At 42.9% G+C, this 23,882-nt stretch overlaps 1 protein-coding gene across 1 annotated transcript in view; it reads right to left on the bottom strand.

The window, feature by feature from the left end:
- ADAMTS9 (ADAM metallopeptidase with thrombospondin type 1 motif 9) overlaps positions 1 to 23,857 on the bottom strand; it is a 175,043-nt gene extending 151,186 nt beyond the window's left edge. Inside the window, exons 1-3 of the mRNA XM_019624086.1 lie at positions 23,743 to 23,857; positions 22,763 to 23,163; positions 17,592 to 17,751 (exon numbers count right to left, since the gene is read on the bottom strand). Of these exons, the coding sequence (XP_019479631.1) occupies positions 17,592 to 17,751; positions 22,763 to 23,163; positions 23,743 to 23,857 (676 nt within the window). The remainder of the gene's footprint in view (positions 1 to 17,591; positions 17,752 to 22,762; positions 23,164 to 23,742) is intronic.
- Positions 23,858 to 23,882: the final 25 nt, after the last annotated feature.

Here is a 23,882-nt window from a genome sequence, read left to right as displayed (position 1 = left end):
AAATAAATGAACAAACAAAACAGAAACAGATTCATAGATTCAGAGAACAAACTGATGATTGCCAGATGGGAGTGAGGTTGGGGGACAGGGTGAAAAAGGTGAAGGGATTAAGAAGTACAAATTGGTTGTTATGAAATAGTCAATGGGATATAAAGTACAGCATAGGGAATATAGTCAATAGTATTGTAATAACTATATACAGTGCCAAGTGGGTACTAAGCTAATCGAGATCACTTCATAAACTATATAAATGTCTAACCACTAAGCTGTACACCTGAAACTAATAAAACAATATTGAATGTCAACTGTAATTGAAAATAAATTAATTTTTAAAATCTTAAAAACAGTATGAGCATTAAGGATTCAAATATTCACCATGACTACAGACACATGAACATTTTTACTGAGAATCGCATAGACATAACTTGTACACCTGCTCAAATCTCTTGCCTTTGAACAGAAATTGTTAATAACAGAGAGTCATTTTTATCAAATGACATGCACTATTAGGATAAAAAGAAAGTCATCCACAGTTCTCTTTAATGACCTTTTAGCATAATGGAATTGAGGCTAGTGTTCAAATTTGCAATGCCACGTTACTAACAGTTTCATTAGCATGGGCTACATAATAAAATTTCATTCTTGTGGAAAGCACCGTACAAGAGGTCTGCATATTTTTTCTGATCTTCTTTCCCCCACATATTGTTACTTTTTATTGAGATATAATTTACATACCATAAAATGCACACTTTCCAAGTACACAATTCAGTGGTTTTTAGTGTATTCATAGAGTGGTTCAATCATCACCATTATCTAATTTTAGAAAATTTTCATTGTCCCAAGAAGAAATCCTGTGCCCATTAGCAGTGCTCCCCATGTCCTCTCTCCGTCCAGCACCTGGCAATCACTGAACTATGTTTCGTCTCTATGGATTTGCCTATTCTGGCATTTCATAGAAATGGAATTATACAATATGTGGCTTTTTGTGTCTAGCTTCTCTCACTTAGCGTATTTTCAAGGTTCATCCATGCTGTAGCATGTATCAATATTCCATTACTTTTTATTACCAAATAATATTCCTCTATATAGATATTTCACAAGAACTCCTGGGTCATATGGTAACTCTTTGTTTAACAATTTGAGGAACTGTGGCATTGTTTTCCAAAGTGGCTGCACCATTTGCATGCCTCTTCTTGAAGCTCAAATGTGACACTCAGAAATAGAAAATCATTTTTTATGGTTATTTTAAGAATGTCTCAATAATTAGTCATTCTTACTTAACTAAATAATTTATGAGCAACCTGGCCTGGTTCAAATCTTAGAATAGCAGTTGAACCAAAGAAGATATGCAGATGGCAAATAAGCATACAAAAATATGCTCCACATCATATATCACCAAGGAAATACAAATTAAAACAACAATGATATACTGGCCAAAATCTAGAGCACTAACACCAACAAACACTGGCAAGGATGTGGAGCGACAGGAGCTTTCCTTCATTGCTGGTGGGAATGCAAGGAGGTATAGCTACTTTGGAAGACAGGCTGGGTGATTCTTTCAAAACTAAACATACTCTTAATGCACGATCCAACAATCGAGCTCCTCGGTATTTACTCAAAGAGGCTGAAAATTTATGTCCACTCAAAAACTCGTACATGGATGTTTATGGCAGCTGTATTTGTAATTGCTAATAGTTGGAAGCAACCAGGACGTCCTTCAGTAGGAGAATGAATAAGTCAACTGTGATACATCCAGACAGTGGAATATCATTCAGCACTGAAAATAAGTGAGCTATCAGGCCACAAAAAGATTTGGGGGAATTTTAAACGCATATGACTAAGTGAAAGAAGTCAATCAGGAAAGGCTACATACTATGTGACTCCAATTATATGACATTCTGGAAAAGGCAACACTATGGAGACAGTAAAATATCAGTGGTTGATGGGGATTGGGGGTAGGGAGGGATGTGTAGGCAGAGCATTCAGAGGGTTTTTAGGGCACTGAAAATACTCTGTATGATACTATAATGATAGATACGTCATTATGCATTTGTCCAAGCCCACAGAATACACAACACCAAGAGGGAATCATAATGTAAATTATGAACTTTGGGTGACCATAATGCGCCAATGTAGATTCACCAATTGTAATAAATGCACCACTCCGGTGAAAGATGTTGATCGTGGGGGAGACTGTGCATTTGTGGGGACAGGGGACATATAGGAAATCTCTGTACCTTCCTCTCAATTTTGCTGTAAACCAAAAATTGCTCTAAAAAATGAAACAATAAAAAAACAGCATCTGATACTGCTAAGAATCAAACGTATATTTGCATTAGGAGAAAAGTGTAATATTTTGCAATTTGAACCCTCACATGTGCATGTAAACAAAACTTAGGCATGTTAACAAGCTCTAACTGGTAATTGTGTGCTCCCTAATGCCAAGTCATACTCACTACAGTGTAACATTATATTCCAAGAACGTGAGTTCATGTTGGCTTTTACAACTGTTTTGACCTTGATGACTATGAAGGGGAAGCTGTGATGCTTACACCATCACAAGATCAAGTGCTCTAAGGGGAGCAAGGTTCAAGCTCTCTTTGACCTTGGGCAAGTAAGTGACTCCCTCAACCCTTCTCCCACTCATAAAGCTGAGTAAGAACAGTACCCATTTAATAGAGTTGCTTTGAAGAACAATCGGAGATCATGCATGAAAAGTGTCTAGCACATTGGAAGGACCCAATAAATACTGCATTTTTTTTTCTATATTTACCAGTCATAAAGTCATAATGTAAGTTAGAACTAAAAGGAACCACTTAAGGAAGAGTGACTAACTATTAAAAACAATTTTCTGGCTTACAATAACAATTTCAAAGCTATAAGCTAGGCTGTTTACATCCTAGAATGATCTTTTCTAAGTCACTTTCCTGGGCCCCCATCTCCCAACCTGTTAAATGGGCATATAAATACCTGCTTCCATCTTAATGCTATTTTGAAAATTTAATGAGAAAGTATGTGGAGGAGTCCTTGTAAATGAACAGTAAAAGTGACTTATTGGGCCACCTATTTTGTGAAAGGCCCTGGGCTAGGTGAGTCGAACAAAACAAGCAACAACAAAACAAGAATAAAACTTGGGGCAATACTGAAAAAGAAACTATTATAAAAATTTAAGATGGTATCATTAGTGGAAAACCTCACAGCCCAAAACTTTGATATTTGCTTATTTATGGGTAAAAATGTTTTAAATGAACTTCATTTCACATTGCCATACAAGAAAACACATATTCCATTACTAAATAACTGGAATTATTTGAGAACATCCCAACCAGGCCTTGCTCATTCAGTAGTTACTCATTGAGTGTTTCCCACCAACTGGGGTTGGGCTCAGAAATTCGAATGTTAACATTAACAGCTGAGAAGTTAATTATTGCTCCCTATTTTCATAAGGTTTATCAAAATTTAACTGAACTTCCTTAAGGCACTGAGCTACCTTGTGACCTGCCCAAGTGGGCAGGGAATCACAGCACAGGACCAAAGTGAGGACTGCAGAGGGAGGCTTTAGCAAGTCCCCTTTCTGCTCCACCCAGGTCGACAGCCAGGAGGAGGCTGGGCAGGAACCATTAGTGGTTCTGCGCTGGGATTCTGCCGCCAGACCAGCCCTCATGCACATTCCTGCCTTAGCACTACCCTAGCTGCACCTTCTGCCTGTATGCCTCGGTTTCCTCACTTGTAAAATGAGGATAATAACATCACATTTCTCAAAGGCTAGCTGTGAGGATTATAAGATAGCACATGGACCCCCCTCCCCCCAGAGCAGAGTGTGGCACAAGAAGGAATCCATTACATATTCCACGTGGTAAGAATTATTAGTTGTTATTGTTCTACAAGTAGTATGCAAAATAGTCTCTCTTTATAAACGAGTACGTTGCCATGAGGGTTTCTCAAACAAGACAATTTTACTTTGGAAAGACTCTTCTACAGGAAAGGGGAGGGTGGGAGAGAGGGAGGGGAGGGACTAAGGCATGAAAGCCAGTCCCTGTTCTCACAGAGCTTTCAATTTGGTAACACACACTTGCAGATTGATAGCCAAGAAGACGGTGTCTGAGATGCAATTAGATGTAAACAAATGCAAACACTACCACCTCTGAGCTGGCTCCAAGGGATGATAACACACAAGGAACACAAAGTGGAGGCCATGGCATTCCCTGATGTCTTGCTTCCAGTAGATCTAAGACCTGTGCTCACTGGGTACATTCAGAGAGTTAATGAAGCCTTCAGACAAGGACTACATAGGACAGGAGACACAGTTCTACTGGGATCAGAGGACGATGGATAAAGAACAATGTGGGGAAAAAAGATAAAACATAAAAACAAAAACAGTCATAAAACCAATGAATGTTCTAAAAATAAAGAAGAATGTGTTTCCAGAAACTAGGTGGGGGAGCTGTTCTTTTATGTATAAGCTTTAAAGGGTACGAATGGAAAACTCACCAAGGTTTAAAGTTTTTTTTTAAGTCTTCAATTTGCTAGCTTAAAAGATAACAGTGAATCCCTGGGTCCTCACTAAGATCGTGTCCCCAAACCCATCTCTCTCTGTGAGCTTTAGGGCAGAAAAAAAATGACATGCGCCTGTCTGGCAGTGCTCCTAGCTCAGTACTGACAGGAAATGGGTGCAAAGGGCAGTGGGGGAAGAGATACCACTAAGCCTCCTTTTTGGCTGGCCAGAACCTTTACGAACAGTTTTCCTGAGAGCAGTTTACAGAACATTAGTTCCGGAATATATTTCCAAAAACAAATCAAGTAGGTTTGCAAAAACACTTGACACAGCATTCACATCTGGGACTTTCTCCAGGCACACCAGCATTTTAAGAGCTCTGAGAAGTATTGCAGCAAAGAAACCAGTTTATCCTTGTTTAACCATGTAACTGGGAAACTTCCAGGATCTTGGCCACTGTATGGGGCAGATGATGGAGACTGAACCCTTCCTGGAAATAGCGATGGAGAGGAGCATATTGATGGGCTTCTCGGGGAGGGCAAGAGACGCTGTTGGAAGAAAACAATTGAGAAGCTTGTTGCAATTCAAGGGGCTGTGGTGGATGGGGGGTGGTGGGACGCATGTCTGAGGGTCACCACACCATCTTCTAAGGGGTGTGTGCCTCCAGCTAACTGGGAAGCTAAATTTGCTACCTCAGGTATGCAAAAGGGGGCCCTACCCCCAAAGGCCCTGCTGCACCCTTTCCCATTCACCATCCAGCTGCTCCTTCAACTAAATGCAGTCATGACAACTACTGTTACAGTAACACTGGCTGACTTTTGTTGAGTGCTTTCCTGTGTCAGGCATTCTTCTCAACACTTTATATGGATTAATCTGATTATTCATCAGAGCAACCAGATACGGTAGGGACTACTACCTTCGTTTCATAGATGAGAAAATTAAGGCACACTTGAAACAACTTGAGAAAATACTGGAAGAATATCTATTGGAAGTAGTATAAAACGTTGAGCATACCCAGGCCTTTATTTTACGAAGAGAGTGGTTTTGCTATTAATATCCTGTGAAATACTCTCGGGAAATGTTGGTTTTGACTCATTCCCTCTCTTAGCAATAAGGCGAGACTGGTCTTTCCTGGCTGGCGGGGAGCCAGCTGCCCACAGCCACCCCACACTGCTGGGGACCTGCTTTCCATGGCCCCTCTCAGGCACCTGTGTGAAACAGAGATGGAGGGGAGCGTACTGATAGGCTTGGGATCCTCTTGGCCAGCACCCTCCAGTAGAAATAAAATGTGAGCCACACATGGAAGTTAAGAAATTTCTAGTAGCCACATTAAAAAAAGAAGTCAAAAGAAACAGATGAAATTAATTTTAATAATATATTCTGTTTAACCCAGATATCCAAAATATTATCATTTCAACATGTGGCACTTGCCACATTTCAAGGGCTCAGGAGCCACGTGGGATTACTGGCTGCTATACAGGATGCTGCATTCCAGGCGTGGGTGTTTGTAGCGTGAACACTGCGGGCAGCGTGACAGGCTACATAAGAGTTTGGACTTGGGAGTCAGAGAAACCAGTGTTCAAATCCCAGATGCTCCACATTCAGCCTCTGTGACCTTGGGCACATCACTTAAACCCCCTGTGCCTCAGTTTCCTCTTCTGTGAAACGGGGATAATAAGGGCTCCTCCCTAATACACAAAAAGTGCTGAAACAGGGCCTGAGACACAGTAGTACTCCAGGAGTGCTGGCTGTGGTGACTCATTCCTAAAAACCAGCACCCTTTTAAGGCTGCTGGAATGAAGGGGCTCCAGGGATTCCTGCTATCTGACATTTGTTGCAGCTCCTGGGTGGCCCTAAGGCTGAACCTGCGGTGGGTCTAGGTATCACTCCCATATCAGAGATTAAAGAGCAGATGGGCAGGAACTCTTTAAAAAGGCCTCTAAGCGACTCCTGGAGAGCATATCTCCCACATTCTTTTGATACACAAGTTTCCCAGTTTACACAGCACTGAAGACGAGTTTATACACCACAGCTTGCAGTCCAAACCCTTTCTGTCCTGATGTCCATGTTCCAGTAGCTAGGGCAACAAGTGGTCGCAGGGCCCGCTGTGCTCTGATAGCAGTGGGCCTCACCAGGAGCCCTCCCGACCACAGGCCACCTTCCCGTAGCACTCTCAGGCTAAGCTCAGATATTTAGTTGCTGTAAATACAGCCCTTGCTGTGACAACTTAATTCCTTTCTCCATAGCCGTGAGATAGCTTGAATGATCTCACTTGTTTATTAATTGCCCTTATCCTTAAATCCAGTGGCATTCTGAAAACCTCATTTGGGTTGCTCTTTTGAACATCCTCTTTCTAGGCACTTTTCAAAGACAGCTATTCCTCGATTTGCATCCTGGAAAGAACACAGGGCTGGGAAGTAGGAGGTGAGTGCTCAGGGCCCATTTTTTTCATTCACTCTACTCCAAGATTATGAATCCCTTCAAAATTCTGAGCCTTGATTCTCTTATCCATGAATAGAGGGACTGAAATAGAAGTTCTCTCTAAAATCCCCTGCTGTATTAAAAATCTATGAACTCATATTTTAAAAGATAAAAGTGAATAATGCTGAAAAATGAAGTCCTAACATTCAAAAGGGCAAAGCCCAACAGAGTCTCACTGTCCCTCCAGGATATAGAAGAAATAAGCAAACCCTAGGCAGGGTGGGTGGTTGGGAGGAAACAGGGTAACACCAATGGAGAGAGCCCAACACAAAACAAGTGGGCTGTACCTGATGTTAGGTAATGCCAAGGGAGGTACAGTGTATACCTCTCCAATATTTACTGTGAAGTTTTTATTTTGGACCTGCTAAAACAAATAACAGTTTCTGAAAACCACTTTCATTCTCTCTAATCTGACTTATTACAATAGAATAGTATCAGAGGATTAGGAAACTGGCTTAAAAGAAAAAAAGTGCATTACCAAAGTTGCCTTCGGAGAAACTCTTGTACTGCCCACAAAGCACAACAGGAACTTTGGGAAATAAGGGGGTCAGGTCTCCCACTCCTCTTGGCCAGGAGCGCGTGTCATACAGGGCTGACTCTCACACCACTAATGTCTCAGTGTCCTCTGGCTTTCTTTTTCTCTCCTGTGTGCACTATGTGCAAAGAACATAGTTTCATTCTTAGGTAACCAAAACTTCTTTTGTAACTGTTTCACCTACGCTCCAGGAGAACACATTCCCATAATAAAATACACTGGCTTGAAATTGAAAGTTGCGTTTCTAGATACCAATTAGAAATAAAACCAATAGCATGCCTGTTCTGTTGGCATAGACAATGGCTTTTAATAACAAGTCCTAAATAAGCCTTTCCTAGCCCACTGCTCTTCACTGTGTCTTGGACAAACTCTACACTGCACACTCCACTATGTTTTCCTGCAGTGTAGTGCTGGGATAGCATGAAATCTATGGTGCATGAAATGTTTGCAATAAAATAAGGAAGCCATGTATGAAACAAGTGTCTGCAAATAAAGACAATGAAAAAGACAGCCACAGTCTCGGGGAAAATACTTGCAAACTACATATCTGATAAAGTGCTTATATCCAGAATATATAAAGAACTCTCAAACTTCAATAATAGTTTTGTTTTTTTTTAATAGGCGAAAGATTTGAACAGACACTTAACTAAAGAAGATACATAGATGGCAAATAAATACAAGAAGAGATGCTTAATTGTTAGGAAAATGCAAATTAAAACTGTGATGAGATACCACTTACACACCTATTAGAGTGGCTAAAATTAAAACAAACAAACAAAATATTGGCAATACCAAGTGCTAGTGAGAATGCAGTGAAAACGAAACTTTTATACCCTGGGGGTAGAACTGCAAAATGGTACAGCCACTTTGAAAAATAGATGGGAAGTTTCTTAGAAAGTTAAGCATATTCTTACCACATAACCCAGCAATCTCAGTCCTAAGTGTTTACCCAAATGAAATGAAAAATTATGTTCACCCCAAAACTGGAATGCAAATGTTGATAATGACCTTATTTGTAATTGTCCAAATTTTGTCCCTCCACTGGGTAACAGACACACAAACTGTGGTATCCCCATACAAAGGAACACAGCTCACAATAAAAAAGGATGAGTTACCGATACAGGCAACACCTGGATGAACTTCACATGCACTGTGTTTAGTGATTCTGTTTACGTGACATTCTGGAAAAGGCTAAATTGCAGAGATAAAAAATGAGAGTTGACTACAAAGGATACCAGGAATTATTCTCTATCTTCACTGTGAGTTGGTTACATCACTATATGCATTTGCTAAAACTTGCAGAACCATACACTAAAAAGGATGGCTGTTGCTGCATGTAAATTACACCTTAATAGAAAAATGGAAAGAAAATACTAGAAAATGAAAATACTTGTAAAAAAATAAAACTCAACAGAAAAATGCTGAGGCCAATCACATCAACTTGAAGTTTTTCCACACGACACAGGCCAACTGCACATCCAACACCCCACTGTAATTCTAATGTCAGATGAGAGATGGGGACCAATAAAAAAGGACACATTTTGCCAATATTTGCCCTTCATTTTTCTCCTTTCCTTCTCAAAGTTCACCACCCACATGTGCATGAACCATCACGGCTTGCATTTCCTCAGGCTCCTTTTTGTGATTTCAGAATGCTTCCTATTTATTCATGATTTTCAGTTGCACAGAGCATTCACGCAGAAGTCTGGACCCACATAAGCAGACTTTGGTTACCCATAAAAGACTACAATAAAATGATTCTGTAATAATCTGATTGTCATAAACAACCTAACTTTGGTGGATACAAAGTTTAAAAAAGTAAACCTCAACTGCATGACAAAAATAGCACTTTTTTAAATGAGCGGGTTTATTCCCTCAGATGCAGAGCACCAATAGATTCTACCACATCTTACTTCAAAGAGACAACTCGCTTAGGTGAAGGGTCTCAGGGCCCTCAGGTTAACCCCAAACACCCCCTGCCTCTCAGCCTGCCCACCTGAGCCCTCTGCCCCAGCCTTCTGCCATTGCTTAGAACCCTTCTTTAGAAAGGATAAGCTTTTTAACTTGTTTCCGGGACTGACTACTGGGAAGATGAATAAATTAGCAAGTATCTGTATGACCCTTTCCCCCAGCTGAGAATGGGTTTTTGAAGCAAAGTGACATAAACAACCAAGATTTGATGACAGGGGACAGGGAAAGGGACTGACAATAAAGTCTGCAGCCCTTAGGCTGTTACGAAAGGGCTGGAGGGAGAGAGCAGGAAAGCATGTCATACATCAAGGAGCCCTACTATCAGGTCCAAACCTAACTTGCTGTTTCATATTCCCGACAGCAAACTGGACTTCAAAACACAGGTGACTGAAAAATCCTTGAGTGGAAGATATGCTCATCTCAGTAAACACCGTAAAGTAAGGATCTTTCTACTGGTAGGTTAAAAAAAAAAAAAAAAAAAAGAGGGCTATCAATGTACTGGAGACAAAGGATCAAAAAATCACCTAACCACACTGCCTTTTGTGCTCAATAAAATTACTCTGATAATTGGCTCATTCCCAGTGGCTTTGTTCTTGGTACCTGCTCTTGGTTTCTGCTCTTGGTATCTGCTCTTCCAAATTGTTACAAATGCAGCCTAACCTGATGATGATAAAGGCAAATCAAAGAGTAAAAGCAGGAAGGGGAGAAGGGGCCATAGGGAGCAAAACTAAAATGAGAAAGGAAACAGCAATTTTAAGAATGACAATGATAATAAAGTGAAAAGTTACTTAAGAGACATAACAAAGAATTGCAATGTGTGGACCTCGTTTAGATCACATTCTAAACAAAGGGACTGTAAAATGGCATTTGGGGGGACAATTTGAAAAATGTTAAATAGGTACTATTTAGGTAGTATCGAGAAATTATCGTTGATTTTGCTCACCATGATAAATAATGTTATAATCATGTAAGAAAATATCTTCATTTCCCACACATGTATTTTGGAAAATTTAAAGAGGAAATGTCATACTTGTGTTTAGTTTAAAATACTCTAGTAGCAAGGAAAATTAAGAAGCAAATGTATAAAATTCTTTGTCACTGTAAAATGTAAATGGTATGTTCATGGTGGTTCATTTTACCATTGCCTCTGATTTTATTAAATACTTTTTAAAAAACATGATTAAAAGTAAAATTAAAAAACAAAAGGTCAATGAGTAAATGAGAACAAATGAAAGAAGAAACCGTTCCTGTATTGGAAGTTTCATTTTTACTATCCCTTAATGACTTTATTGGAGCAATGTGCTATTAATTCTAGTGTTTAAAAAAGTAGTATTTTTATATACATGCCACAAAGAAGATAAAACTGAGGGAATCAGCTCAAGAATTCAGTTATTTAAAACAGTAATTTTCCTAATAATTTACAAAGGATTTTAGAGGTCATTGTTTATATGGACTGTTTATTAATCAAGTCATTAAGAAATATAAAAAAGAGAAAAAAGGTATAAAGACTGATGAGGAGCAAAATTGGCTAAATGAAAGGAAACTGAGCCAAAACAATAACCCCCAATGGCAGAAACTATCTTTACAGATCAAGTCAGGCCTGGGTTGGAGTGCCAGCTGTTTCCTTTTTACACTGAGGACAAGTTCACTAACCTTCCCGAGTTCAGTTTTCTCGTTTGTAAAATGGGAATAACTGCAGCACCTTCCTCCCAGGGAGCTGTTCCTGGAGTAAGTGAAATAGCACACAGTGTGCTTTCGCACTGCCCAGCACAGGGCAGCTCAAATGTTGCCTGTTCTTCTGTTCACAGGCTGAGGGGGAAAGAAGGATGTGATGATATGAAAGTGTGTGGGAAAATGGAGGCAGGCTGGCTTCTCACAGAAATCACTAATTAGCCAACAGCCACTGACCTGCTTGGGCCCAGACAGGACGGTGAGGTCAGCCAAAGCTCTGTTACTGCCTGGAACCCTCCAGCTGTCCCAGAATTGTTTACTTAAAGCCCCCTCAGAGGTCTGCTCCTTAGCTCTGTCTCTCACTCCATTTGGGCCCAACTTTCAGTGCCACTAATCTCATCAGCTAATCTATGCTAAATTATTAATGGGATCCAAGAGGTTAATGTGTAACAAGTACACACTCCAACAGAGGCATGCTGGAGACACAAGGCCTCCATGAGTCATTAGTGTCTGGGTGGGAATTCTGGGTACCAGGCAGCCCTCCTCAAAATAAATCAATTTCTAAGGAAGGCATTTAAAAAGTCCTGGCTGCAAAAGTAATTCATATGTGAATGGTATCAAATCAACGAGGGAACAGACCAAAAAGTCCTCGATCGACCAGACCAGGGCAAAAAGGGTATGTTTATGAGCTTTGTGACCTTGGGTAAGTCACCTTTATGGACTTCTCTGTGTCTGTTTTTCCATGTGCAAAGTGGAGGCTGAGGTAAGGATTAGAATGTGTAATGCACGTAAAGCATGTGGAATAGTGCCTGCCACATAACACACGCTCAACAAATGTTAGCCATTGTTAGTATCATTTAGAGAAATAGATTAGATGGAAGTCAAAAAAGATGCTCTGAAAACTTAACTAAAAAAGGATTTTCTAGATGGTAGCTTCTTCCACTCATGTTCAGTGTAATTTGGTCCACAGTGTAACATAGTGGAATCAGATTTGGGTCCATGGCAGCCCTACTTCTTACCCACTGTGTGACTCTGGACAAGTGGCTCAGCCTCTCTGAGCTGTGATTTTCTCAACTGTAAAATAAGGATAATAATACCTGCCCTGTACTATTGATGAACGAATTACATATGATAATGTGTGGAGCATGTAGAGCATATAAACCTCATATACTCATAATATGAGGCCAATAAATGATGGTGTTAATTATCTTATATTTTCCAGCCTTTATGATCATATCCTTGGGAGCCAAACCAAGAAGTGACAGTGCATTCTAAAGGGGGTGATGGACAGAGTCCCCAGTGCCTGATGGAGACTAAGCCATGGTATTTCTAGCATTAGTCCAATAGGCACAAGGCAATTCAGCTGGGTTGAGAGGGACCCTCAGCTTTGACCAGCCCCAGTGTCCCCAAGAAACAGCCATGAGGCAGCGTTTTGATTGGTCTTGTTATTGAGACTGTCTCATTCCTACCCCCTCACCACCACCACCCCTCCCCCGGCCAAAAAAAAAGAAAGATGGGATTTTGACTTGGCTTAGTCCTTGGTGACAAATGCCCTAGGTTTACAAAATAACTACATGCTGCTACTCCCATTTCTTTTTAAACTACATTTTCTGATTATGAAACTATTACAGAGTCACGGCAAAAAATATAAGAATATAAAATACAAAGGTAAAGATTGCCTATGTTCCTGCCAACCAGAAATAACCCCTGCTAATATTTCCATGCATATTGTTTCAGGTCTTTTCTTTATATACACGTGTCCCCACACACTATTATGTTTTTAAAAATGAAATCATACCATATGTACTATCATCACTGCCTGTTCACTTAATATATATATTTATGTGTTTGTTAACATAAATCTCTGCCATCATTTTGAATGGCTGCATAGGAATCTATCAAATGCATACCTCATAAATTATTGATCTGTCCTCACCGATGGACACTTGAGGTTGTTTCCAGCCTTTTGCTATAATAAACAACACTGTACAGAGTATTCTCCCATAAATGCCTTCACCCAGTTGTCCAATTATTTCCTTAGACATGGCACTGATGGGTCAATGAGTGTACAATTCTTTATGCCTTAAATACGCATTTATTCTAAATGCCTTAAAAAACAAAAAACAGCTGGCCTTGCTGAGATGGGAGGGTGAGAGAGGTATTTTAGTAACAGAAAAACACTGTCTTTTAGGCCCAGGCAAACAAAACGGTCTTCTGTGGGCCTACTCCACAGCCTTTCACTCACTCACCTACCAAAGAGCATGTCCATCTTCCTGATAAGAACAACTAAATCCTCTTGTGCAAAATTCGGGGTCAACTAGAGTGTCTATGTGACAGAGCTTGGGGCTTCATCTGGAAATGCAATGTGAAGGATCGGAAGAAAGTGGCTTACAAAAGCAGCAAACTCTCCTGAATGGCTCTCATTGGCCTGCCACTTGCCCCCGCCCCAGTACGTGGGGCAGGCAGTCAGCTCAATGGACTCTACTGAGGACCCACTGTGTACAGGACACTGTAGTCACAAGGGCATAGGAAAGAGAAGGCTCTCCACACCCAACCTGAATCCTGAGGAACTTACAAACAAGATGAAAGTCACAAATAGATGCAAATACACTCAGGTGCCCTCACCGAATACACAGACATAATAAATGACAGCAAAACAGAGACACTCTAGAAAGGGCAGCCACTGGGCCAAGAGAAACTTAGGAGAAATAAAACCTGCAAATGCTGCATAAGGCACAGAGGAAAGAAGCAGACAGAATGGACTCCAGCCCTCCCATTGGCCAGCAGGGTGACCTTGGGCAAGTCACAGAGCCCTTTAAAACAAGGCTACCAAGAAGCTCTAAGCCTAATCACAAGAACCTGATTTAGCTTTGGGTTTGGTATTTTGAGTTTTCCTTCCCTTGCTTGGTGTCTTAATTTCTATTGTCATGATCTGTTGTTTTTTTAAAAAAACCTGCCATTCAATGATCGTCTACCATCTGCTAAACATGTTCTGGGAACCTTCGTTATTTCATACTCACTCCGTCCTGACTAGACCCACGGAGGGTACATATTATTCTTACTTTATGCTCTAAATGTGCTTGAGGTCATATTAATAACTGGAATAAAGATAATTCCTGATTTTATCCACATGGCACAGAGGAATTAATAAATACTTTATGGCTGAATGAATAAGTGCCCACATGAATGAATAAATTAAGCAGTAGACATCTTAACTAAACCCATGAAGTTTTCACTATATAAGACTCCTTCTACACATGTTTTTTTAATATGTTATCTCAGAATCTTTTCTTGAAAATTAGACATACATGAAGAATCAGAAATGAGCGAGACTTATATTCCATCTGTAGGCAATAGTGTAGAGCCACAGCGTCCTGCCCCCATGATCCAGCAACTAAAGGGTTACATCTAGCTCAGCACGGGGCTTCTGGGGGCCTGTTCCAAGGCTAGGGCTATCTTAAATTCTGATGGGTTGGTAGTGAATATATAAGGTATCACTCCTGGAAATAGATAACAACATCCCAGGACTACAGTTTGCTCATCTGTTCAGAATTAGCAGGGTAGCCCAGAGCTGATTGCTAAGGTTTCCTCCAGCTTAAATATTTTCAAATATTGTCAAATGAGAAGACACAGAAAACAATAATGGAGAAAGCCAAGGGCAAAGCAAGCAGCAAGCTATGGACAGTGGTTACTGACTCCATTACAAATTCATCAGAGACTCTTACATTTAGCAGAACTTCGGAATCACTTGGAGCACTTAGTAAATCTCACCTCACCTCACTTGGTGGGGAGAGGAGTTTGTTTGTTGGTTTGTTTTTCTAAAGAATCTGCATTTGTATGAGGTTCCCAGGGTACTTATAAAATTTACTCTTGGTTATCAACCACTGCTCATGAGGGGAAATCCCTGAAGCTGAATGGATTGATGTCTGCAGAGAGGATATTTTCCTCTCTGGCTAGAGGGACTTCTCCCACGCCCCCACCTATTTTCACTCCTTGTGCAAAGGCTACCTGGTTTCGGAGGTTTCCATGACCTGCTGGTCCATCCCTCTAATGGCTGCTGGTGAATTGCGCCATATCCCAAAGTTCTTTCCAACTGTTCTGAGCCTCCTACATCTGAATTCAAAGAAAGGGTGCAGAATCAGCTGGAAGAGAGAAACCAGAGTGGCATAGTCCAGCAGCAACCTTTGGAAAAGCCAATCAAAACTGCTGGGCTCCTGATTCATCCCACAGGATGAAGGAAGGGCCCGCCATATTGGTCACTGGCAAGCAAAGATTAGAAGGAAAAATAAAAGTTGGCAGTGGCGATTTAGAATGCGGTGCTTAAAGGCCCCAGCACCAATAACAACTAGAACCCAAATAAGCGTCTTGGAAAAAGTAAGGCATCTTCTGTTGCCCTCAATCTTCACCTTTTCAGATTCCCTCTTCTTTGTGTTTTTAACAAGCTTTGACAATGATTTGTCCTCTAACCCAGAAAATTAAATCAAATGTCCACTGACTTGGGTAATTATTTAAAAAAATAAACTTTGAGGATTTTTTGAATTATGGTATTCTCTCTCTCTCACACACATACACACAAATGCACACACACATGCAAATGCACACACACATATACATCATGTCTCGACAGAGAGAAACAGATTGTGGAGTAAGACGGGAAAACGTGGGTTGTCATTAGTCTGGCTGTGAAATCTTGGGTAAGTTGCTTCATGTCTAAAAGCCTCAGCTCCTTTACCAGGTACGATGGAGGTAAGAACGGTACCCACCTTGTAGGTTGTGGCAAGATTATGTGAAGTAGTGTATGTAAAGTACTCTGCACATTGCCAGTAGAGAATAGGACCATAATTAATGGTGGTTTTCTTAAAAATGTTGGTTTGCTGCCACTTTAGGGCAGAGAATGTCACGACATACCAATGTTCAATAAATTGATTAGTGAAAATATTATTTGAGTATCTTTTGAATATATATAAGATCAAAGGGAAGGAATCCATATTTCCTTTCTATCACATGATCTATATATACATGTGTATAAACTATTCACTTGCTAACTCAGATTTGGGAGGTCAAGAAGTAAAGTTCAACATTCTTACTAGCATGGCCAAAATAAATGTGAAAAATGTCTTGCAGTTGAACTTGCTGGCAGCTGACAGTCTTGGCACCAGGCAAGCTGCTGGGACTACTGTTTCTAAGTACACTCCTCTCTCAGCCTTCCACCCCCACCCGGGCTCATTAGAGAGTCCAACAGAGAATATTTCAGTTATAGCCCATCTAGCTTTAGTGGTAAGAACACAGCACTGGATGGGATGGATAAAGCCAAAAGTCCTATGACGCTACAACCTATGACTTGTATACTCCAGGTTAGAGGTAGTCAGTATTCTTTTTATTAAAATAATAATAAAAGAACTTTAGAAATAATAACTCTAGAAGGGAATAAGGCACTGCATGCTGTCTTACTAGAAGAACCTAATACAGCTATGAGATGAAACAAATGATCGTTTGGGAAGCAGTTTAGGAAACTCCCTGAATTTTGGTCTTGAATTTTGATATTATTTGGAGATGCTAGAAAGACCCTAAGAACTTATTTAATTCAGAGAAGTGACTTTTAAAAATTAAAAATAGGGAGAAGGATGAAGTTTTAGAAACAGTAAGTTCAAGAATAAAAAAAAAAGTATATTAACAACCATTCTAAAACAGAGGACCCAATTGAGAGATGATGTCTAATCATATGCTATCATTAGAGAGAAAGTAATGAGGCTTCCAAAACAGTGAAAGGTTGCTTCAAGACTGCACATCCCTGATGATGGCCAAACATGTCAGCATAAAGCCTCAGAGAATCTGGCCAGGAGAGAAGGACACCTAGTTAAATGGGCACATACACATTTAATAGAAACCTGACAGTGCAACCTACAGTTCCAGCGCTGTATTTCCTGAAACCACAGAACAGTAGCTAAACTAAAAGTGATACGAAAAATTCCAAGAAACACATAGAAGTTTATATGAGTTCCATTTGGGAGACTTTTTATAAACTTACATGGTTAAAAAAAATGAATAGAAAACACCAAGAGAACACAAGCAATTGCTGATTGAGGATATAGCTATAATAAATAGCCTCAAGATATTACTAAAGCTTAACCATAAATATTAGCAACTTCAACAAAAATAGGCAGCTCTGCTCATAGAGGGCTTGGAGGCACTGCTGTCTGAGTTTGAATACTGGCTTTATCACTTATTAGCTGTGCAGCTTAGACAAGTTACTAAGCCTCTCTCTCGCTGTCACATCTGTACCATGGGGACATACCTACCTCACTTGCAGACTGCACACAAGACAATGTAAATGATAGAGCTTTGTGGCCTGCGAAAGATCTACGTCTTGGTAGCATGGCAATTAACCTTAACCCATCTCACAGAAGTAGGCTCTCTGCTTAAGCAAGAAGCAAATACCTGAGGTGTCACATGCATGACTTCCTGTTGAGGGCTCCCTGTGGGGGGTGCTGCTCCTATAGATAATGTGGGGTTTGTTTTGTTCCTCTTCTTCTTGTTCATCAATGGACAGTAGTGGTTCAATAAAATAATCCCCATCATGGGACCGGAATGTGCCCAGCTGCAAATGAAGAAATCAGAGGTTGGTTTAATACAACTCAGCCATTGGAGGAAGGAGAACCAGTGAAACACTTCAAAGTAGAGACGGCACCATTTTACCCAATTGCTTTCTCAGGAGGGCGGCTTAACCTGAAAATGCTGTCGACATATTCAGAGCAGTATTATTGTCACTGTCATATCAGTACCTTATCCTTCAGTCTAACGCTCTCCCAACTGAGCTATTTCGGCGGCCCTAAGTACCTTATCCTTGATTTGACTCTACTTTGTTGCGCCTGCTATCCAAATCTGTCTCTAAGAAATACTTCCTTGGTGCTTAAGTTCTAATCACATACTCCCTTCATTCTATAGGCTGTTGAAAGAGTGTTTCTCTGTGTTACGACAGCCTAGAAACTTAGGAACAAGTGTGAGCTCCAAGGGAAAAGCTGATCCACGGAAGCCTTATTAATTCAAATTCAGGCAGCCTCTATTGGCCACAAGGCACTCAAGGTGGTACCACCTGGACCACTGGCACCTGAGTCTCTCACCACCTCTTCTCTTTGCAATAGGGAGTAACAAGGTACCAAGCTTTGGAGTCAGGCTGACCTAAATTCAGTGCCAGCACCCCACTTACCCACCTGCCTTGGGCAAATTTCTTAACTGCTCTGAGCTTCAGTTTCCTTGTTTGTCAATTTGGGATAAAAATACTGTAAAGAGTTATTCTACAGATTAAATGAGATAATGCATTTAAAGTATTTAGCAAAATGACAACTTATAAGGGCTTAGAACACATTAGTGGCTTTTGGTGGTGTTAGCCTCTAACCACCAAGCATTCTGAGCACCTTGGAAGAGGTAAGGCTTTCTCCTTCTCTTCCCACATACCCACAAGTTTTGCAAATGATAAATGATGCCTCAAGGGTGAACTACCGAAACCAAACACTACAAGAGCACTAAAAAAGTTCCCCATGTCATGCTGGTGGGCAGTGTTTATAGGGAAAAATCAAGCTCTTCTCTCTTCCTCCATTGTTCCTTTTCCCACACTGAGGGAGGAAGAAGAGGAGAAAGGGGAGGAAGAGGAGGAAAAAGAGGAAGGAAAGAAAGGAAAGAAAGCAGAGGTCTTCCACCTCCCCTGGACACAAGGGAAATGGCTGTCCTAATGGTCACAGGCAGCATAAGCATCATCCAGTAATTTGTTAGAAATTCAAAGAATCCTGCTCCACCTCAAATCTGACCTACTGAATCAAAATCAATTTAGGGCCCAGGAATTGGGATTTTAATGAGCACTCCATGGTATTGTTATGCTTGATAAAGCCTGTGAAGCATTAAGCTAAGACATGAGTCCCCAAACCCGACTAAGTGTCAAAAGTGCCTGGGAAGTTTTTTAAAATTGTTGATTTGGGGCATTACCCCTTATCTGCAGATTTGGAATTTCTAGGGGTGAGGTCTAGAAGCTATATTTTTTAACAAGCTCTTTGGCTTAAAGAGGGCACAGCTCTAGTATGGTCAGACTAAGCCACGGAGTAGCTGGTTTCCAGAGAAGTGATTTAACACATTTATTCTCACCCAGGCAGCTCTCTCTGTTTTTAGCACACAACTTTGGTGTTCTCTGAGCACAGAGGATACACACCTACTAGAACAGGCCATAAACACTGGGAAAGATCTGACACTTCTGACTGGCAAAAAGGAAAACCGAGGCCCAGAGGGAGGATGTGACTTGTCCAAGGTTCCCCTTCAGTGACAAAGATGCAGCTGAAGAGTGCCAGTGCTGAATCTAGAACTCAGCTATCCTGACTTTAGATCAGTGCTGTTTTTAAAAAAAGAACTTTGAAATTATCTTTCGGAACATAGATTCAGTCTCTGAATGGTTAAGAGCATGGGTCAGAAAGACTGAGTAGAACCCCAACTCTGCCACTTACTAGCTGTGAGACCTTGAGTGAGTCTCCAACTCTCAAGCCTCAGCGTCCCCATCTGCAAAATGGGTTGTTGTGAGGATTTTGTATGAGATAATGCATAAGTAGTTGTTACAGGGCAAGGCACATAATAACAGTGCAATAAATGGAATCTCTACGATGCCAAATTAATTTTGTTGTTGATTCACAAAATAGTTGCTTGATCAAAGAGTAATCCTTTCTTGGTCAAGGTGAACATTTATTCAAACACAGGAGCTAAGTACCTATAATACACAAGGCTCCAACATGAGAGAGAAGTGAATGGATGTTGACCGTGCTGCCAAGGAGAAAGGGACAGAACACGTGTATCGAGAACTATAAGACAAGGGAGAGAATACTAAGCATCATAAGAAAGATACAGATACGTGTCTATGAAAGTGGAGAAGGAGAGGTGACAGCAGTCTGTAGCACTAGGAAGAGGTTTCCTGGGAAAGAAGATGTGTAAGTTACACTTTGAAAGACGGATATGATTTGAGCATGAGAAGCTGAGTGAGATAAACCAGTAAATTCAAAGGCCCAAAGGCAAGGAGAAGGAGGTAGGGCGAGGATGGAGGGAAATTCAGAGAAAAAAGCAAAAGCAGATTGCCTGACATACAGGATTTGTGGAGGAACGGTGGAGGGACCACCCTGGACATGTGGTGAGAGAGGGGAGAGAAGGTATTCTGTAAAAGGCCTGACGTGCCAGATGGGGTTGCCATAGTTCACTAGGCAGTGAGGAGCTATGGACAGTTAGCGAGCATGGTAGTTATGTGATGTTGTGCCTACTCATCATTCATCTGTTAGTGGTGTGTGGCAGGGATGAGAGAGAAATGACTGGAGGAGAAGCCAGATGGAAATGTTTCTTAGACATCAGTCCCAATGAGAGGGCGCCAGAAAAGATGGCTAGAAATAGGGCAGGGATGCTCAGAGGAGGTGAGAGACACATTTGAGATAGAATTCCTGGAAACTGACACCTTGCTACTGGTCGGGCGGGGTGGGGGAGATTGGCATGGCCCCCTCTAAAGAGTTAAAGATTTACTGGAAGAATTCCTGGGTGGGCCACTAGGAACTTCACAATACTACTGCTTACAAAAAGGGTACGAGGACGCCTTGGGAGGAAAGATAAATTCCAGAAGGAAGACAAAGGGAGCGAGGGTTGGGGCTAGATTAATCCCTGAAGACCGCGTATCTTTAGGATGTATGCCAGACCTTCTTCTCCCCAAAAAGGCAGATTGAAAATGAAACGCAATATAAATGGGTTTATCGTGGTCTAAGCAGTCCTTTCTGAAGTCCCAGCCCTTACAAGAGAGTTACCACTCGCAGTTCCACGTGCGGGTTGCTACCTAAAATTGCCAATAGAAATCAAGAGCCAGCGCAGCAAAATATTTATACAACTGCTGGGGCCCCTCAGCGGGGCGTGGAGGCGGGAAGGGAGGAGTAAAAGCTGTTTACTAACTTGTCGCACCGACGCGGCCCTATCAGTAAGGTTCTGAAATTGGGGGTCACAGTCTAGGGGTCTGGGGGCGTTCTAACGTCCTTGGTTCCAGCGCCTGACTTAACGCACACCTCCGCCGTGACCTGCCGAGGAACAGAAGGATTCCTGCGCTCTGGCCCTAGGTTTGAGGCAGCGATGACTCACCGCAGCACCCCATCCGCCTTTGCCAAACTGCCATCTCCTCCCACCCCCGAACTATCTCAACAACGCGCCCGAGACTCCCGGCGCTTTGCTGGGGGGCTAAAGGAGCTCATCCCCATCCCCGCATCCCAGCGGGCTAAACCTCCACACACCCCGGCTCCGCCCCAGTCTTCAGGCTTGAGCGGCGGAGATGGATGCGACATCAAGACGGAGATCTCTGGACCCACAAACAGCACCGCTCGGAGGGGGCAAAGGAGCACCCGGGGTAAGTATGCATGCTCCCACTTACAAAAGGTGACAGTAGGGAGTGTGGGTGCTTAGGCAAAGAGCTACGCATCACCCGTGCGCAAGGCGCTACCGCCCTACGCTGGGAGCCTGGTCCGGGAAAGTTTCTGCGTCATACGCGCGTGGCAGAAACGCATGTCGCTTGGGAAAGTCAAGGACTACTATCACTCCAGCCAGAACATTACATTGGGTCCTCAAATGTCACGGGGAGGGGGCGGGGGAAGAGAGGGTGGATGCCATGTAGGACCTCCTGGAGGTCAAGCAGGGGGTGCTAAGGAGGGAGTCAGGGTACTAGTTTGGATCCCCTGCTAAGTGCGTATTTTGCAGCGGAGGAAGGTGGCCGCCCTGCCCTCTTGTCCAGCCTCTCTAGGGAAACGTGCGCCACAGGCTCCCTCTTCCGATTCTCTGGAACCCCCATGGGTGGTAGGAACCCCAGAAGAACCGAAATCTTGTCGGGGCTGCCTTTCCAGGTTTTCTCCCACTATTTCTGCGTCTCCTTACCACCCCGCCAGCAGGGTGCAGAGTCGGACTGCGCCGTACCCCCCCCCCCCCTGCCGGTTTCCACCCTAATTCAAAGCAACCAGAGCAGGCTCCGCCCTCTTCCCCGCCTTCGGAGTCCTGGGCCCACCCTTCCGTTCCTGGGATGGGACCTGTTCCCTGTCAATCCTGTTAAGCCTCTGGGTTCCTGCAACTGGGAAAAACACTCTGCGAGAACGCGGGGACTCTAGATTGCGCACCGCCCTCCACGATACAGAGAAGGAACTCCCCGTTCCAGAGCCTGGGGATCCTCAGCCCACACCCCCGACTCAAGGCGCACCAATAAGGAGTCGGGTCCTCCCTGCACTCAGCTGCTCTGCTCCCGGGCGGCCGCATTTGCTGTAAACTCTGCGAGTTTGGAAGCCGACTTCTGAGCCGCCTACCGGCGTTGGGGAAAGAGCAGCTGAGCCGAGTTAGGACCCTAGAAAGCTCCGAAACAGCCAGAACCTCCTGGGGGCGGACGCGTGCGCTCCTCTCGAGTGTAAGCGCACGCTCTGGGCCAGCCACCCAAACTGCAGGACGCTAACAAGCTTCCAGCTGATACTTAACGCCAGAGCGGAGGCTACTCGCCACAGTGAGGGTCTTAGGCCAGAGAGCAATTAAGTCTTCCAGAGCGGGGGAGGGGAAAGGAGGGGCGCGCGCCCACTTACCATTCCTGAGCAGAGGCTGATGACGGCCGTGTGCTCGGACTTGGTATTGACATGGCCTTTGTAGAAACAGTGCTTGAGTTCTGCTTCCTCCTCGGAATAAAACCTTGTCTGGTTTTCCGCGGGCGCCCCGAGGAGGGTGACAGTGAACAGTGGAGCGATAAATCCGGCATGGGCGGTGAGATTAAATAGAAACTGCTGGCCGAAGGCGGAGAGGCGGTAATGCTCCTGGGAGGAGGTAGAGGAGGAAGAGGAGGAGGCGAAGGCAGGCCAGGGGTCAGAGGCAGAGTTAATGCTCCGTCGCCTTCTTTTGAAGTGCACGTTCGTGGGAAAGGGTTCTCCAAGAGCATTCACTCGGATGGGAGACGCGATTTCGTATTCCCTCAAGGTCTCTAATAATTTCACTGCAGAGAGAAGCAGAGGCACATAAAACCATTAATTCAATTTTCCTCAAGTTTTAATTTAAAATAAAATTGGGGGCTTTGTCCTGAGTTATTTTCCAGCAGTTCTTTTCTCTGCCCATTAGAATCAACCCTTTCGCCCTCAGTCAGTAGACAAATATTTGCTGAGCACCTACTATGTGCCAGGAATAGCTAGGAACTATGCTAGGCACAGAGGATACACCACTAGGAGCCAAACAACGAACAAGTCAAAATAAGGTAATTGCAGATTTTTGACAAATACCCTGTATAAAATAAAACATGCCTCCAGCAGTTGCCCCCAGTTACTAAGTTACGGTAGTTTGGAGCATGGGGGTTGGGAAGGGGAAAGAGGAAAAGGGTAGGGGGATAAATTCGTTTCACGGTGTCTCTCTCTCTAGAAATTAGCTGGGAATGACCTAAAGGGAGAGGCTGCAGGGCGGGAGATAATTCTTTCTAGGAAAAGGAAAGAGGACTCCGCTGCGGGGTGCCCGCTCCCGGGCGTAGAGGCTAAGGGAGGTGGCGACAGGGGCGGAGGAGTCCCGGGGGCCGGTGCCTTGTTACCTTGCCTCGGGTGCAGCCTGTCCTTGCGCACGGCCGCCGCGGAGTCTGGGCTCCCCATCTCTGCCAGGTCCCGCACCAGGAGAGTTAGCAGTGTGGCCCAGGATACAAACTGCATGGTGCTCCCCACCCCTCCCCCCACT

The sequence above is a fragment of the Hipposideros armiger genome, unplaced genomic scaffold (genome assembly GCF_001890085.2).
Source record: "Hipposideros armiger isolate ML-2016 unplaced genomic scaffold, ASM189008v1 scaffold_578, whole genome shotgun sequence".
NCBI lineage: Eukaryota > Metazoa > Chordata > Mammalia > Chiroptera > Hipposideridae > Hipposideros > Hipposideros armiger.
Note: the sequence above shows the minus strand (reverse complement) of the source record. Positions and strands in the feature narration are given on the sequence as shown.